Below are 14817 nucleotides of genomic sequence, written 5' to 3'. Positions count from 1 at the left end.
CACGTAAATGTATTAGCAATATAGGTTTAACTGTCATGAATAATAACTAATAAACTGGCTCTAAACTAGTGTGCATAAGTATTTCGTTTTGTAGTCGTAAACACTTAGGCTAATAATTAGTTTAATTATAATCTCTAAACTAAAGTGGGTCTGGGAATGGTAGCCTATATACATTTCACTCTGGCGACATCCTTTTGAGAAGAGCCTCCGGGAGGGAAAAGAGAACGAGGTGACCTGGAAGCGGAAGCGGATGCGTGCGTAATTCATATGCTACAGCAAGACTGCGAATTGAGGTGATAGAAAAAGAAAAAAAAAAGAAGAAAAAAAAGAATTGAGGTGATAGAAGCGCTGATAACGCTACGAGATTTGGATGGAATGGGGTCAGATGGAGGGGGGAACTTGATCCTGAGATCGACTATGATGATGAATGGGGTGAATTATTCAATAGATTACGATGCTGGCTGCGATTCTGATTATGAGCTTGATCTGCATCAGCTTCGGCGTAAGAGAGCCCGAACGATGCCCACCGTGCAGGTGTCAACAACTCAGATGGAGCGAGAGGAGAAGGGGAAGGACGGCACGGTTTGGATAAAACAGCGAGTTGACAACGCTACAGGTCGGTTATCAGCACAGAATGACACCCCATTGGAATGTGACATGCAGTATGATGTTGCAGCACATCAAGGACTGTACTGTAGCTGAGGCGCACCAGGCGAAAGGAGACAATGTGGGACATGTCTGTGGATAAGCTGGAAGCGTTCATTACGCTCCTATAGGTCCGAGCAACACAGTCTCACAATCAATTCGTGCATATATGTAGAAAATGCATTTCGTGCGTTTTTGTGGCTTAATTCGTGAGAAAAGACACGAATTTATGTGCTTCTTAATTCGTGCGAAAGGACACAAATTAACCAGTAGGCTACACACAAGCCTTTTCAACAACCATATAGACGCGATAGTTTATATTACATTTCTGTTCTTAAACTCGATGTAGGATCAGGCAAAATCCCTTGAGTTGCGCACCTTATGCAGGTTTGGTCCTCGGTTGGTTGCCATGTGTCCATATCGAGTGGTGTGGTCGTGATGTCTAGGTCCGCTTGTCAACGGATGTGGAAAGCATAGTGCAACCTATGAGTTTGGTTTCTAGTTTAGAGTCGGTTGATCCACTTCCCTCTCTGACACGTGGAAACCGTTGGGGGAAGGGAGGGGGTGCACTCCACACATATGCGCGTAGGCCGGAGGGGTCCGGGCGCGGCCGGCCAACGTACCAGTTGGAGTTAGGGTTAGGTATAGTTAGTAGAAAGGTTAGGGTTAAGGTTAGGGTAAGGTATAGTCGCGTATATGGTTGTTGCAAAGGCTTGTGTGCCTACTGGTTAAATTCGTGTCTTTTCGCACGAATTAAGTAGCACATAAATTAGTGTATTTTCGAACGAATTGAACCACACACAAATGCACAAAACGCACGAAATCTGCTGAAATACATTTTGTACATATATGCGCGACTTGCATGTGAGGCTGGGCTGGTTCGAGGACTGTACGGCGGAATTAACAAGTCTTTGGAGAGCTCCTGGAACGAAAAATATGGGTTGATGCCACGGAACCGCTTCAGAGAGATCATGCGATAGCAAGAGAGACTAGATGCATGCGCCTGGAAACCCTGGTATCAGAAGTGTGGGGAACGTTTGTTCAGAACTGTGTTTCCTCTTACAAGCCTGAAGTTAACATTACCGTTGAGGAGCAATGGTTCCCGCAAACGCTAAGTGCAACTTTACCCAGTACATCCCCTACAAGCAAGACAAGTGGGGCATGAAGTTTCGGTTGGCAGCCGACGTCGACAGCAAGTACGTGCTGAATGTCTTTCCATATCTGGGGAAAGATTAATCTTAGCGTCCTGGAAATGTGGTGATGAGGACGGTAAGAACCTCACATCACTTCTTCATCACTTCCATTGGCAAATAAATTGATTGACAAGAACACAAGCCTGGGGGGGTGAATAAGATGATACGGGAGCTGCCTCCATCTGCATGCAACCAGTCACAAGCTGAGCTGTTATCCACAGCGGTCCACGAGAGAACGTCTGTATCCTGAGTACTATGCATCTGACAGTTGCCATTGGCGGTGATACAAAGAGAACCAGAGACCCTGACGACCTAAAACAACACACAGGTATGTTATAACGTTAGGCTATTACGCATCTTGGCATACAGCTGCCATGCACGGTGCTCTTCTGTTGTACAAAACAATTCTAAGGTATTGTATTGTATTCTATTCCAGGTTGGTGTGGATACGATGGCCAGACAGTTTACGGTGAAAGGGGGTACTCGCCGCTGGCCCGTTGCGGTATTCTACAACCTGCTTGGCCTGGCTGCTATCAACGCGCACGTTTTGTTCACCCTGTGCACTGGTAAGACAATCACGAGGAGAGATTTCATCATGCAGTTGGCATTGGCGCTTCGTGAGAACCACATGAGCGCCAGGGGCAAGGCAGCAGCGCACGACGTGCCAAATGACGCACCGCCGCTCTTCCGAGAAGAAGAGACAGTGGACGGATGCGCACGGAAAGAAAACTGCGACTTCTGCGGGAAGAAATTTGTCTGCGGAAAGTGCTCATTCCAGAATAAAGATTTTGTCGAAGTTTTGTGTTGAATGTCATGCCATGTTACTGTAAGAGATTCTTCTGTGTTAACGGAATAACTGCTGCTAAGCGTAAAGGCGCACGTGCCCGAGAGAGGCCACAATGACTGACACCAGTACAGGCTGTTTATATGACTGACACTTGTTATATGCTTGATATGTTATTTTATAATACCGTTACCGTTTTACATTTGCTCGTTGTACACTCCATTGAGATGACTCTCGGCCCATTTAGCCCTATTGACAGTGAGAATTTTGGAACACCTATAAGCCTACTAAGAGCGGATGTTATAAAAAGATGCTTCTACATTCAATTACGGTGAATGTGATTTCTGTATCGTTCTTTTCGCTAAAATCTACATATAAAATGGAATGACCATTTACATGCTGGTGTTTCTTTCCCTCAATTAAAACTTAAAACAGAACAACCTAGGCTATTATAAAGGTCTAAAACTCTAAATGTTGTCAAGCAGCATGACCTATAACAGGGTCACCAGAAAACGTGTGGAGAGGCGACATTTGCCGCAGCGCATTTCAATATTTTGGTTTAGTTTATTCAAATACAGTATAGTCCATTTTGTTTGTGAGAAAATGTGAATGGGATCAAATTTGGTTTATATTCTTGGGCCACCAAGACTTTTTCAATCCAAAATGATTAACTTGAATTAATCAATAAACACGATAGCTGACTGAGTACATTTTTTTTTTAAAAAAAAATGATGTCTGCAGTTTCATTGTCAGAACTATACGATGGAAACTTGCATAAAGCAAGCTCAGACCTGTGCGTTTTATTGTCCATCAAGTTGCTTTCTCTGTGTATAGGAAACCCCCTAGTCCTTCTTTAAAATATAATTCATATGAAGTACACGTTTGCTGGACTTTGACAGGGGTTTCATCCCCCCAAAGTCCCGGAGAGCGTCAAGTTCTTTACCTCAATCAGCCTGACTAACCGTATCTGTATGTAGCCTCGCTACTTTTATAGCCTCGCCACTGTATATAGCCTGTCTTTTTACTGTTTTATTTCTTTACTTACCTATTGTTCACCTAATACCTTTTTTTGCACTATTGGTTAGAGCCCGTAAGTAAGCATTTCACTGTAAAGTCTACGCCTGTTGTATTCGGCGCACGTGACAAATACACGTTGATTCGATTTTTTTCAGGAATGAAAAAAACAAAACAAAAACATGTGACCTGATTAGAAAAACTCGGTTCATTTACATTTACATTTACATTTAAGTCATTTAGCAGACGCTCTTATCCAGAGCGACTTACAAATTGGTGCGTTCACCTTAAGACATCCAGTGGAACAGCCACTTTACAATAGTGCATCTAAATCTTTTAAGGGGGGTGAGAAGGATTACTTTATCCTATCCTAGGTATTCCTGAAAGAGGTGGGGTTTCAGGTGTCTCCGGAAGGTGGTGATTGACTCCGCTGTCCTGGCGTCGTGAGGGAGTTTGTTCCACCATTGGGGGGCCAGAGCAGCGAACAGTTTTGACTGGGCTGCGCGGGAACTGTACTTCCTCAGTGGTAGGGAGGTGAGCAGGCCAGAGGTGGATGAACGCAGTGCCCTTGTTTGGGTGTAGGGCCTGATCAGAGCCTGGAGGTACTGAGGTGCCGTTCCCCTCACAGCTCCGTAGACAAGCACCATGGTCTTGTAGCGGATGCGAGCTTCAACTGGAAGCCAGTGGAGGGAGCGGAGGAGCGGGGTGACGTGAGAGAACTTGGGAAGGTTGAACACCAGACGGGCTGCGGCGTTCTGGATGAGTTGTAGGGGTTTAATGGCACAGGCAGGGAGCCCAGCCAACAGCGAGTTGCAGTAATCCAGACGGGAGATGACAAGTGCCTGGATTAGGACCTGCGCTGCTTCCTGTGTGAGGCAGGGTCGTACTCTGCGGATGTTGTAGAGCATGAACCTACAAGAACGGGCCACCGCCTTGATGTTAGTTGAGAACGACAGGGTGTTGTCCAGGATCACGCCAAGGTTCTTAGCGCTCTGGGAGGAGGACACAATGGAGTTGTCAACCGTGATGGCGAGATCATGGAATGGGCAGTCCTTCCCGGGAGGAAGAGCAGCTCCGTCTTGCCGAGGTTCAGCTTGAGGTGGTGATCCGTCATCCACACTGATATGTCTGCCAGACATGCAGAGATGCGATTCGCCACCTGGTCATCAGAAGGGGGAAAGGAGAAGATTAATTGTGTGTCGTCTGCATAGCAATGATAGGAGAGACCATGTGAGGTTATGACAGAGCCAAGTGACTTGGTGTATAGCGAGAATAGGAGAGGGCCTAGAACAGAGCCCTGGGGACGCCAGTGGTGAGAGCGCGTGGTGAGGAGACAGATTCTCGCCACGCCACCTGGTAGGAGCGACCTGTCAGGTAGGACGCAATCCAAGCGTGGGCCGCACCGGAGATGCCCAACTCGGAGAGGGTGGAGAGGAGGATCTGATGGTTCACAGTATCGAAGGCAGCCGATAGGTCTAGAAGGATGAGAGCAGAGGAGAGAGAGTTAGCTTTAGCAGTGCGGAGGGCCTCCGTGATACAGAGAAGAGCAGTCTCAGTTGAATGACTAGTCTTGAAACCTGACTGATTTGGATCAAGAAGGTCATTCTGAGAGAGATAGCGGGAGAGCTGGCCAAGGACGGCACGTTCGAGAGTTTTGGAGAGAAAAGAAAGAAGGGATACTGGTCTGTAGTTGTTGACATCGGAGGGATCGAGTGTAGGTTTTTTCAGAAGGGGTGCAACTCTCGCTCTCTTGAAGACAGAAGGGACGTAGCCAGCGGTCAGGGATGAGTTGATGAGCGAGGTGAGGTAAGGGAGAAGGTCTCCGGAAATGGTCTGGAGAAGAGAGGAGGGAATAGGGTCAAGCGGGCAGGTTGTTGGGCGGCCGGCCGTCACAAGACGCGAGATTTCATCTGGAGAGAGAGAGGAGAAAGAGGTCAGAGCACAGGGTAGGGCAGTGTGAGCAGAACCAGCGGTGTCGTTTGACTTAGCAAACGAGGATCGGATGTCGTCGACCTTCGGTTCCTGTCATAGCCCAGATGAAACCTTTTTAGATTCATGACGTCAGACGTTCCAGAGTTTTACCTGGTTAGGTTCGCAAATCAGGAAAAACTATGGGCCCCATATGTTTTTTTTCCCACCACCCCACTCTGGGTCCTGCTGTGACGCCTCTGGTATAGGCTACCTAGGCTAAGCTGTTAAATCAAATCAAATCAAATTTATTTATATAGCCCTTTGTACATCAGCTGATATCTCAAAGTGCTGTACAGAAACCCAGCCTAAAACCCCAAACAGCAAGCAATGCAGGTGTAAAAGCACGGTGGCTAGGAAAAACTCCCTAGAAAGGCCAAAACCACCAACTTATCATCCTGAGACAAGGCTGAGTATAGCCCACAAAGATCTCCGCCACTTCACAACCCAAGGGGGGGGCGCCAACCCAGACAGGATGACCACAACAGTGAATCAACCCACTCAGGTGACGCACCCCCTCCAGGGACGGCATGAGAGAGCCCCAGTAAGCCAGTGACTCAGCCCCTGTAATAGGGTTAGAGGCAGAGAATCCCAGTGGAAAGAGGGGAACCGGCCAGGCAGAGACAGCAAGGGCGGTTCGTTGCTGTTAGAACACAGTGCAGCATTTGGTGGATGCCAGACACAGAGAGAGGCTAGAGGCTCAGAGATATGGGATAAGTCATGATGTATCATATGCAGAGGCTGTGAAACAGATTGGTAGAACTACAGGGCAGACTGATGGAGGTTACATGGATGTTCCTGTAGTAAGTGGACCGAGTGTCAGGGCTGGTACTTCTGATGGTCCTGGCATGGTCTCCAGGCCTGTTCAGACATCTTGTGCTCATGAATGTGCCTTGTCAAAGGACACTTTGATAATGAATAAAGATGACTACATAGTTTTGATTGGTAAGGTTATTAATACGACTTGGGTTGTTGGAGAGCAGAGATGCCAGAAATATTGAGGGTAACAGATGTTACTGTTGAAATGGTTGTTGACATGCTGAACAATTCTAAGGGCGGAGTGTTTCAGCATGATATAGATCAAGTTTAATGGGGTTGGGTTTTGGGGGAGGGGGAAGGGTATGGTAGAAGTTAGGGATTCATTTGGTTTAGAATTTTATTTTCATGGTAGTACAGAATTGGGCAGATCATGAATGGTCGTACATTGCAGCACAGTAGGTGGCGGTATGCGCTTAAACGATTGTTTGCGGACCGTCATGATATCATAGAAGAAGAAGCAGAAGAAGACGGCTGCTTCTGTACTGCTTCCCATTTGCGCAGTTTCAAAAACATGACTTTATCGAGATGAATTAGTGAAATTGAATAAGACGGAGAAAAGCAAGCATGTAAGTACATAACTATGGAATTGCATTAGTTCGGTGGTTGTTTGTCATTTACAGCAACGAAACGTGGAATGTGATGAATGCTGCTAGCCTCTACATTATCGTAGCCATTTACTGTAGCTTTTAGCTATGGAGTTGAGTTTAGTCCTCTAGCCCAGACTGATTCCTAATAGGACCTGTAGTTAAGCTAAAGCAGATTCGGTGTTTTGTCAGCTATTTAGCTATACCAGCTAGTTAGCTACACGGGCCACATAGATCATGATACCGCCCCTAAAGTTAGCAAATGATTTGATCAGTTCTCAAATTTGGCTAACGCTGTGGCCTTGTGGTTAGTGTCCATTGGACGGTTGTGAGTTCAATCTCTGGCCGAGTCATACCAAAGACTGTAAAAATAGGACTTGATGCATCTTTGCTTGGCACTCAGTATTAAGGAGATAGTTGGGTGGTAAGGCCCTAGCGTCCTGCCCAAGCTGCCCTGCGCTACAGAAACAGGAGTTAGGGCAGGAGCCAATGAGACGTTCTGGCTCGCACAAGCCAAGGCACTTACTAACTTGGCTAGCTGATATTTACATGACTAAAACAATGGATAGCCATCTACAATGGCTAGCTAGTTAAGACGGTTGCCTTAATTTCACAAGGTAATATTCAAACAAAAAAAATCAAGGTTTGAAAGCACGACTGACGAGCTAGCCTAGGGTGGCAGTCTGTTTGTGCCATCATGCCAAACTGTTTGGCATAAGTCACGGAGTGTAATGTTAACACAAACACATACCCAGGTTACCAATGAGAAGCCGAGGTGGAAATCTTAGCTAGAATAATTTGTGGTTTAACATGTTAATGAATCATTTCCCATATGAGAGGCAGTGCGATTTAGGGAGTAATGGCAGTACATCAGTGATCTAGTGTACCTACATGCAGGCAGTACCACTATTGCTAATCACAATATTCTGTGTGTTTTACAGGTCAATGGTTGGTTGGTAGTGTGACCTCCCTGCAGGTGTCATCACATGAGGGACCAGCTAGCCTGTCTTACTGCGTTCTACACAGATTCTGTCTCTGGAGAAATTGGAGGGAGACACAAACGTTGGTAGTAACAGATCTACCTCCTCTGAATCCAGGGAAATGTTTTGCCCTGGGGGGAAAAAGCGATTGACTGAACAAAGGTATGATAATCACATTCACCACACAGTAAGAACAGAGGACCAGATCAAAATGAGTCTATTGAAAATGAATATCATTTTGAATACACAGTAGGGCATGTTCATTGAAGCGTTCGTATTTCATATTGCATGTAGAAAATAAGATATACTTTTATTTGCCAATTTGACAGGAAAGTTGCTGCCTCCCATGTGGGAAAACTCCGCAGTAAGTTAAAAGCCATCCTGAAGAAAAAGTACAAAAGTCCGCCAGGGGGGGAAACCGAGCATCCATTTTATATTCATTGTGATCTCCACTATCAAGCTGGTAAAAATAGTGAAGAGAACCAACATGAGTATATTCTATCTGAGCCAGGTTACAGGAGAAGACATCAAGGAACATGTTCATTCCTAAACTCAGATGAGCCTATCAGAACAGCTCTGACGAAGGGCGTCGCTGGTATTGGCAAAACTAGCCATGTGCGAATGATGATTCTTAACTGGGCAGAGGGAAAAGGAGACCAGGAAGTCCAACTCATATTTCCCCTTCCTTTCCGGGAGCTGAATTTGCTGAAGGAGAGACTGAGTCTGGTTGAACTTCTTTATGAGTTTTTCCCAGAATTGAAAGAACCTGGAATTTACAAATTGGACAACTGCAGAGTTGGGTTCTTTCTTGACGGGCTGGATGAATTTCGACGTCCTCTCGACTTCAAGAACAGCCCGATAGTGACCGATCTCACAGAGCCCTCCTCCGTGCCAGCACTGCTGACAAACCTTATTAACGGTAACCTTCTTCCCTCCGTCGCTCACATATGGATTACATCCAGACCTGCGGCAGTCCATCGCATCCCTCTTCAGTACATTGACAGAGTGTCAGAAATCGAAGGCTTCACCGACTCCCAGAAAGAGGAGTTCTTCAGGAGAGCAATCAATGACGAGAACCAGGCCACAGCAGTTATCACCTACTTGCAGAACTCGAAGGCCCTCTACAACTTGTGCCAGATACCTTTTATCTGTTCAATCTCAGCGTCAATCCTCGAGAAACAGACATATGTACCCGACAAAACATGCGAACCTGTCGCACTAACTCCATTATTTAACGACCTACTCATCCTGTTACAAATGGGGAACCACAATGTAAAGATAGTTGACGAATTGGGGGAACTAGCCTTTAAGCAGTTGGTGAAAGGCAACACGGTTTTCTACGAGGAAGACCTACGAGAGTGCAACATTGATGTCGAAGTGGCAGCTGTGTACGCAAAAGTAAGCATACCCATCTTCAGGGAGGATATTGGGCTGCACCAAAAGAAGATCTACTACTTTGGGCATACCACCATTCAGGAGTTCTTTGCCGCAATGCGGTTTCTTCAATCTTTTGGCAGCCAAGAGGAAAACCAGGCTGTCAACCGGAAAACCCAGATTGAGAGAACTCTCTGGTTTTTTGGAGATGCCACCCAACTCAAGAGCGCGGTGGACATGACTTTGCGGAGCAAGACCGGACACATGGACCTCTTCCTTCGCTTCCTCTTTGGCATTGCTCAGAACTTTAACCAGATGTTCTCCGAGGCTGGCTTCACACCGTCTACTGCCCTTCCGGAAATGTTAGTGTACATCAAGAAGAAGGTCTTGGAGAATCCCACTTCGCCGAGGACTTTCAACCTGCTGAACTGCCTGAGGGAACTGAAAGACTACTCTCTAGACAACGATAGTGTGCAATTTCTCCAGACGGGAATCCCCCCAGATGCCAAATATCCACCTGCACATTGGTCCGACCTGGCCACTCTCTTTTTGGCATCGTTGTCTGGGTCGATAGACATGCTTGGGTTGGATGTAGAGAACAGAGGAGACGAGGAACTTCTGAGGATGCTGCCAGTGATCAAAGCTTCCCACACCGCCACGTAAGTACTTGGTCATTTAACAAGACCAGCTATTACATATCTATATGACATGTCGGTAACGCACAAGATAATTGTCATCAAAATGATGTAATTCAAGATTGTTGGGCTCGTCTTACAGTTTTGTTGGTTCAAGTGGCTACTAGTATGACGTCTAATGTGCTTCTTGATTCCATAAACCCTCCTTCCCACCAGGCTGTCGTATCACAACCTGACTGAGAAATCCTGTGAATGTCTGGCCTCGGCGCTCACCTCAAAGGTGTCCAATCTGAAAACTCTGGACCTGAGTTTCAACACGCTGAAGGACTCAGGAGTGCAGCTGTTGGCGGCCGGCTTGGCCAAGCCACACTGCCGACTGGAGAGACTGAAACTGTCCGGCTGCAGGGTGAAACAGAATGGCTTTGCAGCTCTGGCCAAAGCTCTCAAATCCAACCCCTCGCACCTGCGAGAGCTGGATCTGAGCGGCAACGAACCGGAAGAATCGGGGGTGTTTCATCTCGTTGACGGACTGAAGGTTGTTAAGTGCGAACTGCAGATCCTGAAGTGAGTAAATGTCCACGGAACCTGTTGTGTTCTGATTTTGTCTTGGCTTGCTTTACCCCCACTTGTCATATCATTTAATTAAATTCTCCTTCGCATTAATATTGTGACTTGATGCAAATGAAGTTCCCTTCTGTAAGGAAATAGTTGTCTTCAAATTTGATTGTAATCTCTGTTAGGCTCTCAAACTGCAAGCTGGGCCTGGAGCTTAGTCGCGCTCTGGCGGTGTTGCTGATAGACAACCCCAGACACCTGCGAGAGCTGGACGTCAGCATGAACGACCTGGGAGACCGGGGGGTGAAGATGCTCATGGACATACTGAAGTCAACCCAGATATACAAACTGGAGTGAGTACTGCCTGGAGTATTGTAGTACACTCACACATTCCACCTCACTGATTCTAAAGTGGAATGTTCACTGTAGTAAATGTACCATACATTTTCCCTCCACCACCAGGTTGTACTGTTGTCAGCTCACTGAGAAATGCTGTGAGAACATGATTAGGTGTCTGGTGAACATCCCCAGTCTGAGGGAGCTCAACCTGAGCAACAATAACCTGAAGGACGAGGGGGTCAAGATGCTCTGCAAAGCCTTCGGAGTGCCTGTCTGTCAACTGGAGAAACTCAAGTAAGCTAGCTAGCTCGCAGAGAGTTGTGCCCAATCCCATGTACACCCCTATGAAACAAATTAGACAATTTTGGCGATTCAAAAACAAATCAGTCATGGGCCGAATTTGGCCCACTGGCTGCCAGTTTGCTTTGCCTGCTATATGAGCTGAATAGTACATTCAAACTTGTCCAATTCTGTTTAGGATGTATGTATTTTTGCCCTCTTATTCCAAACTCCTTGGATACAACACATACATATTCAAGAATAAAATCATTGATTAATTAATCATTGAATTGACGAGTGTTTCCCTCTCTCCAGTCTGGCGAGCTGTGGCTTCACGTCTGAAGGCTGTCGCTGTCTGGTTGGAGCGTGTAGTTTCAGCCCCACCTTCCTCAAAGAGCTGGATATCAGCAGGAACCACCTGGGATCAGGTGTTGTCGTGTTTTTCCTGTTCCTCAAAAGTGTACGCTTTTCACTGGAGACCCTACGGTGAGCACTGCGATTAGACTGTACAATTGTAGAAGGCCTAATGGTTCACCATTGAATAGTTTAGTTGATAGATATATTTTTACATTGAAATGGCATCAACAGGCACATCATGTGTGATTTTATAGGAACAAATCAAATAACATACTAATGTTGTGCGTATTTGTTGGATATTTGCCCCACACACACACACACACACACACACACACACATGAATCTAGACTGAGTGACTGTAAGATGACAGAGCTATGCTGTCCAGAGCTGGTCGAAGCTCTCCGCTCCAGTCTCACCATCCTGAAAGAGCTGGATCTATCTGGAAACGAACTGGGAGACAGCGGTGTAAAAACACTCTGCATGGGACTGACCTCAACAACCTGTAAACTGGAGAGACTGTTGTAAGTAACATGTTAACAGAGTTAATACTTCTAAGCATATTCACACACAAATTCATTTATAATGCATTGTTGAGTAAGGTGAATGTGTGTGTGTGTCCCCTCTTCCCCCCCAGTCTGAGATGCTGTGGGATCACAGTAAAGGGCTGCTCCTCCCTAGCCGTAGCCCTGAAGTCCAGCTGCTCCAAAATCACAGAGCTGGGCCTGATGGGAAACGACACGGGAGAAGAAGGACTGAGAATTCTCTCCGGCATTAGGGATGACCCACACTACAAACTACAGACTCTAGAGTAAGTCCTGGTGCCATCAAAGCTCAGAAAAGTTACTTGTTAATGTTACCATACAAACAGTGTAAAATGTGGGACATGAGATTTTTATTTGTTTTGCGAACTTGAAAGATATTATCTAGATAGACTCTAGATATGCTGCCCTCTTGCTTGAGCTTTTTTGAGAAATGTTACCAATCCGTATTTTGTCTATGTAGTCATAAGTTGTAGGCCTACATAAGTGCAATGTAATCATTAGTCCATTTGCTAATGTTATTCTTCTTTTCAGAATAAACGATTGAGAGTGGCCTTGCTCGCCGGAGGTGGTTCTTGGCTCGACCTCTTCCCAAATCTGGAGTGAAGATACGAAAAGATTGGCTAACAAGTTATGACAAAGTACTTTCAGCTCGACAGTAAGCACTTGACGTGCTTTGAGCCAACTGGACTTGTTCACCAACTTTTGACCATTTGTAAAAGTGCCTTCCAGTATCCTGGCTGCTCACACTTGAACGGAAGACCAGAGAGTATTTACCTAGAAACAGATAGTGAGGCTGAAATGACACACACTGTTACTAACTCCGTTACTCTGGTCTTGCTACAGTATCGACTCATTTAACTTTTGCAGAAGCTTTACAGTATTGTTTTGCACATCGGTATGTACATGATAGAATGCATCGCCTCTGTAACGGGCGCCTCTGCTCAAACACACGTGACCGGCCTCTTGACAACGTCTTAGCCAACTACGGTAGCGTAAAGCTATCAGTTTGGTGGAGTGAGGTTACGTTATAAGCGTCTCTGAGGGATGATGCAATGTTTTCATTTTAACACTGGTACAGGTCCTTGGTAGCATAGTATTGTTTTTCAATTTTTAAAAAACATTTTATTTCTCGTTGAAAGTGCTTTTTTTTAAATATATATTAAGATGACCAAATGTTTCGGAAATGTATACAGTAGTACAACTCTTGGTTTGTTTACTATTGTTATGTACATTTTACCCAAATATACCTAGCTACTTCTATTGGTCATAATTGTGTTTTTTTAAATGTACTAATGGGAGGTTTTAACTTCAGAACCTTTCCAACTTTGGTCACATGTTTCAGGTCTGGTCTCCAGATCTGTTTGCACCTACTGCAACAGTCTGGTTGACGCTGTATTTCAAGGTAAACAAGTGCGTTTAGAGTAGTGTGATTGTGAGGGACACAGTTCTCTACTATTTGTCGTCTCTGCTGGTGTGTACAGTATGTCTGTTTGAGTGTGCTTATATGTGTTTGTGTGTAAATGTATACCAAATTCACAGCTGTTTGACAATCATATGTATCATGTTCACAAATTGGTACAATGTTACACATTGATGGTGTGGTCTGATTCTCTGATTATGGTACATCACCACCACCTGGTGGCGAAAAACGTGATTTCTCCACTGGGGTTAAACTAATGACGGATGTGAAGCCAATACCGGCAGCACCCACTACTGGGTCCCTAATAATAAACCAGACAGCATCTTTTGCTACACGATCACTGCCCAAATTTTTGCGAGCGCATCTATACAAACCCGGGTATGATACCATTTTTAACTAACAACAGGCTAAAGTACTAACCAATCATGGTCTGCATTTTGTAAATGTGTGCTGTGGAATGGTCTGACGAGGTCGGTATAACGCTGGACGAAATAGTGTTCTGCAAGTCCAACGGTTTGGATATATTGCACACAGTCTCCATGTGGAAAGTACAACAACAACGCGGCTGACACTATTAGCAAAACAATGAGGGGGTTTTGCTCTCGAAGGTTACACGGCGCAGTTTAATACCTCGGGTATCTCGGTATCAACCGGCGCTGTAGCCTATGCGTTTGGAAAACGCGAATTAGTTACCAAGCCAGCAAGCTACACTACGCATACATGATAGTGGAGTCAATAGCCTACCTATTGATGTCCCGTAATGTCTTTCATTGCTTCATGATGGCCACAATACCATTATTTTGTCAGCTTTTGTAACTTTTTTTCCCGCCTTTATTTAACCAGGTAGGCTAGTTGAGAACAAGTTCTCATTTGCAACTGCGACCTGGCCAAGATAAAGCGTAGCAGTGTGAACAGACACCACAGAGTTACACTTGGAGTAAACAATTAACAAGTCAATAACACAGTAGAGAAAAAAAAGAGTCTATATACATTGTGTGCAAAAGGCATGAGGTAGGCGAATAATTACAATTTTGCAGATTAACACTGGAGTGATAAATGATCAGATGGTAATGTACAGGTAGAGATATTGGTGTGCAAAAGAGCAGAAAAGTAAATAAATATAAACAGTATGGGGATGAGGTAGGTAAAATTGGGTGGGCTATGATCGGTTAGCTGCTCAGATAGCAGATGTTTGAAGTTGGTGAGGGAGATAAAAGTCTCCCAACTTCAGCGATTTTTGCAATTCGTTCCAGTCACAGGCAGCAGAGAACTGGAACGAAAGGCGGCCAAATGAGGTGTTGGCTTTAGGGATGATCAGTGAGATACACC

The 14817-nt window shown here is 45.4% G+C and overlaps 1 protein-coding gene and 1 long non-coding RNA gene across 2 annotated transcripts; both read left to right on the top strand.

The window, feature by feature from the left end:
* The first annotated feature begins 1943 nt into the window (after positions 1 to 1943).
* LOC115103686 (uncharacterized) lies at positions 1944 to 3336 on the top strand. Its single transcript, XR_003859626.2, has 2 exons — positions 1944 to 2166; positions 2275 to 3336. It is a non-coding gene; the product is annotated as an uncharacterized LOC115103686 (long non-coding RNA).
* A 3518-nt stretch (positions 3337 to 6854) lies between these two features.
* Positions 6855 to 13825, top strand: LOC115103683 (NACHT, LRR and PYD domains-containing protein 12-like). The gene is made up of 10 exons (XM_029624545.2): positions 6855 to 6989; positions 7949 to 8149; positions 8317 to 10020; positions 10213 to 10560; positions 10737 to 10904; positions 11014 to 11184; positions 11485 to 11655; positions 11874 to 12047; positions 12161 to 12334; positions 12600 to 13825. Exons 2-10 carry the CDS (start codon positions 8109 to 8111, stop codon positions 12610 to 12612), a joined length of 2964 nt encoding a protein of 987 aa, XP_029480405.2. The 5' UTR covers positions 6855 to 6989; positions 7949 to 8108; the 3' UTR covers positions 12613 to 13825.
* Positions 13826 to 14817: the final 992 nt, after the last annotated feature.

This window comes from Oncorhynchus nerka, linkage group LG21 (assembly GCF_034236695.1).
Source record: "Oncorhynchus nerka isolate Pitt River linkage group LG21, Oner_Uvic_2.0, whole genome shotgun sequence".
Taxonomy (NCBI): Eukaryota; Metazoa; Chordata; class Actinopteri; order Salmoniformes; family Salmonidae; genus Oncorhynchus; species Oncorhynchus nerka.
Note: the sequence above shows the minus strand (reverse complement) of the source record. Positions and strands in the feature narration are given on the sequence as shown.

Bases quoted from the DNA above. Each gene is read 5' to 3' on its own strand.
- LOC115103683 (XM_029624545.2), top strand. From the start codon at position 8,109: ATGTTTTGCCCTGGGGGGAAAAAGCGATTGACTGAACAAAG. The intron at 11,185-11,484 runs GTAAGCTAGCTA...CCCTCTCTCCAG, and splicing joins TGTCAACTGGAGAAACTCAA to TCTGGCGAGCTGTGGCTTCA. The intron at 12,048-12,160 runs GTAAGTAACATG...CTTCCCCCCCAG, and splicing joins TGTAAACTGGAGAGACTGTT to TCTGAGATGCTGTGGGATCA.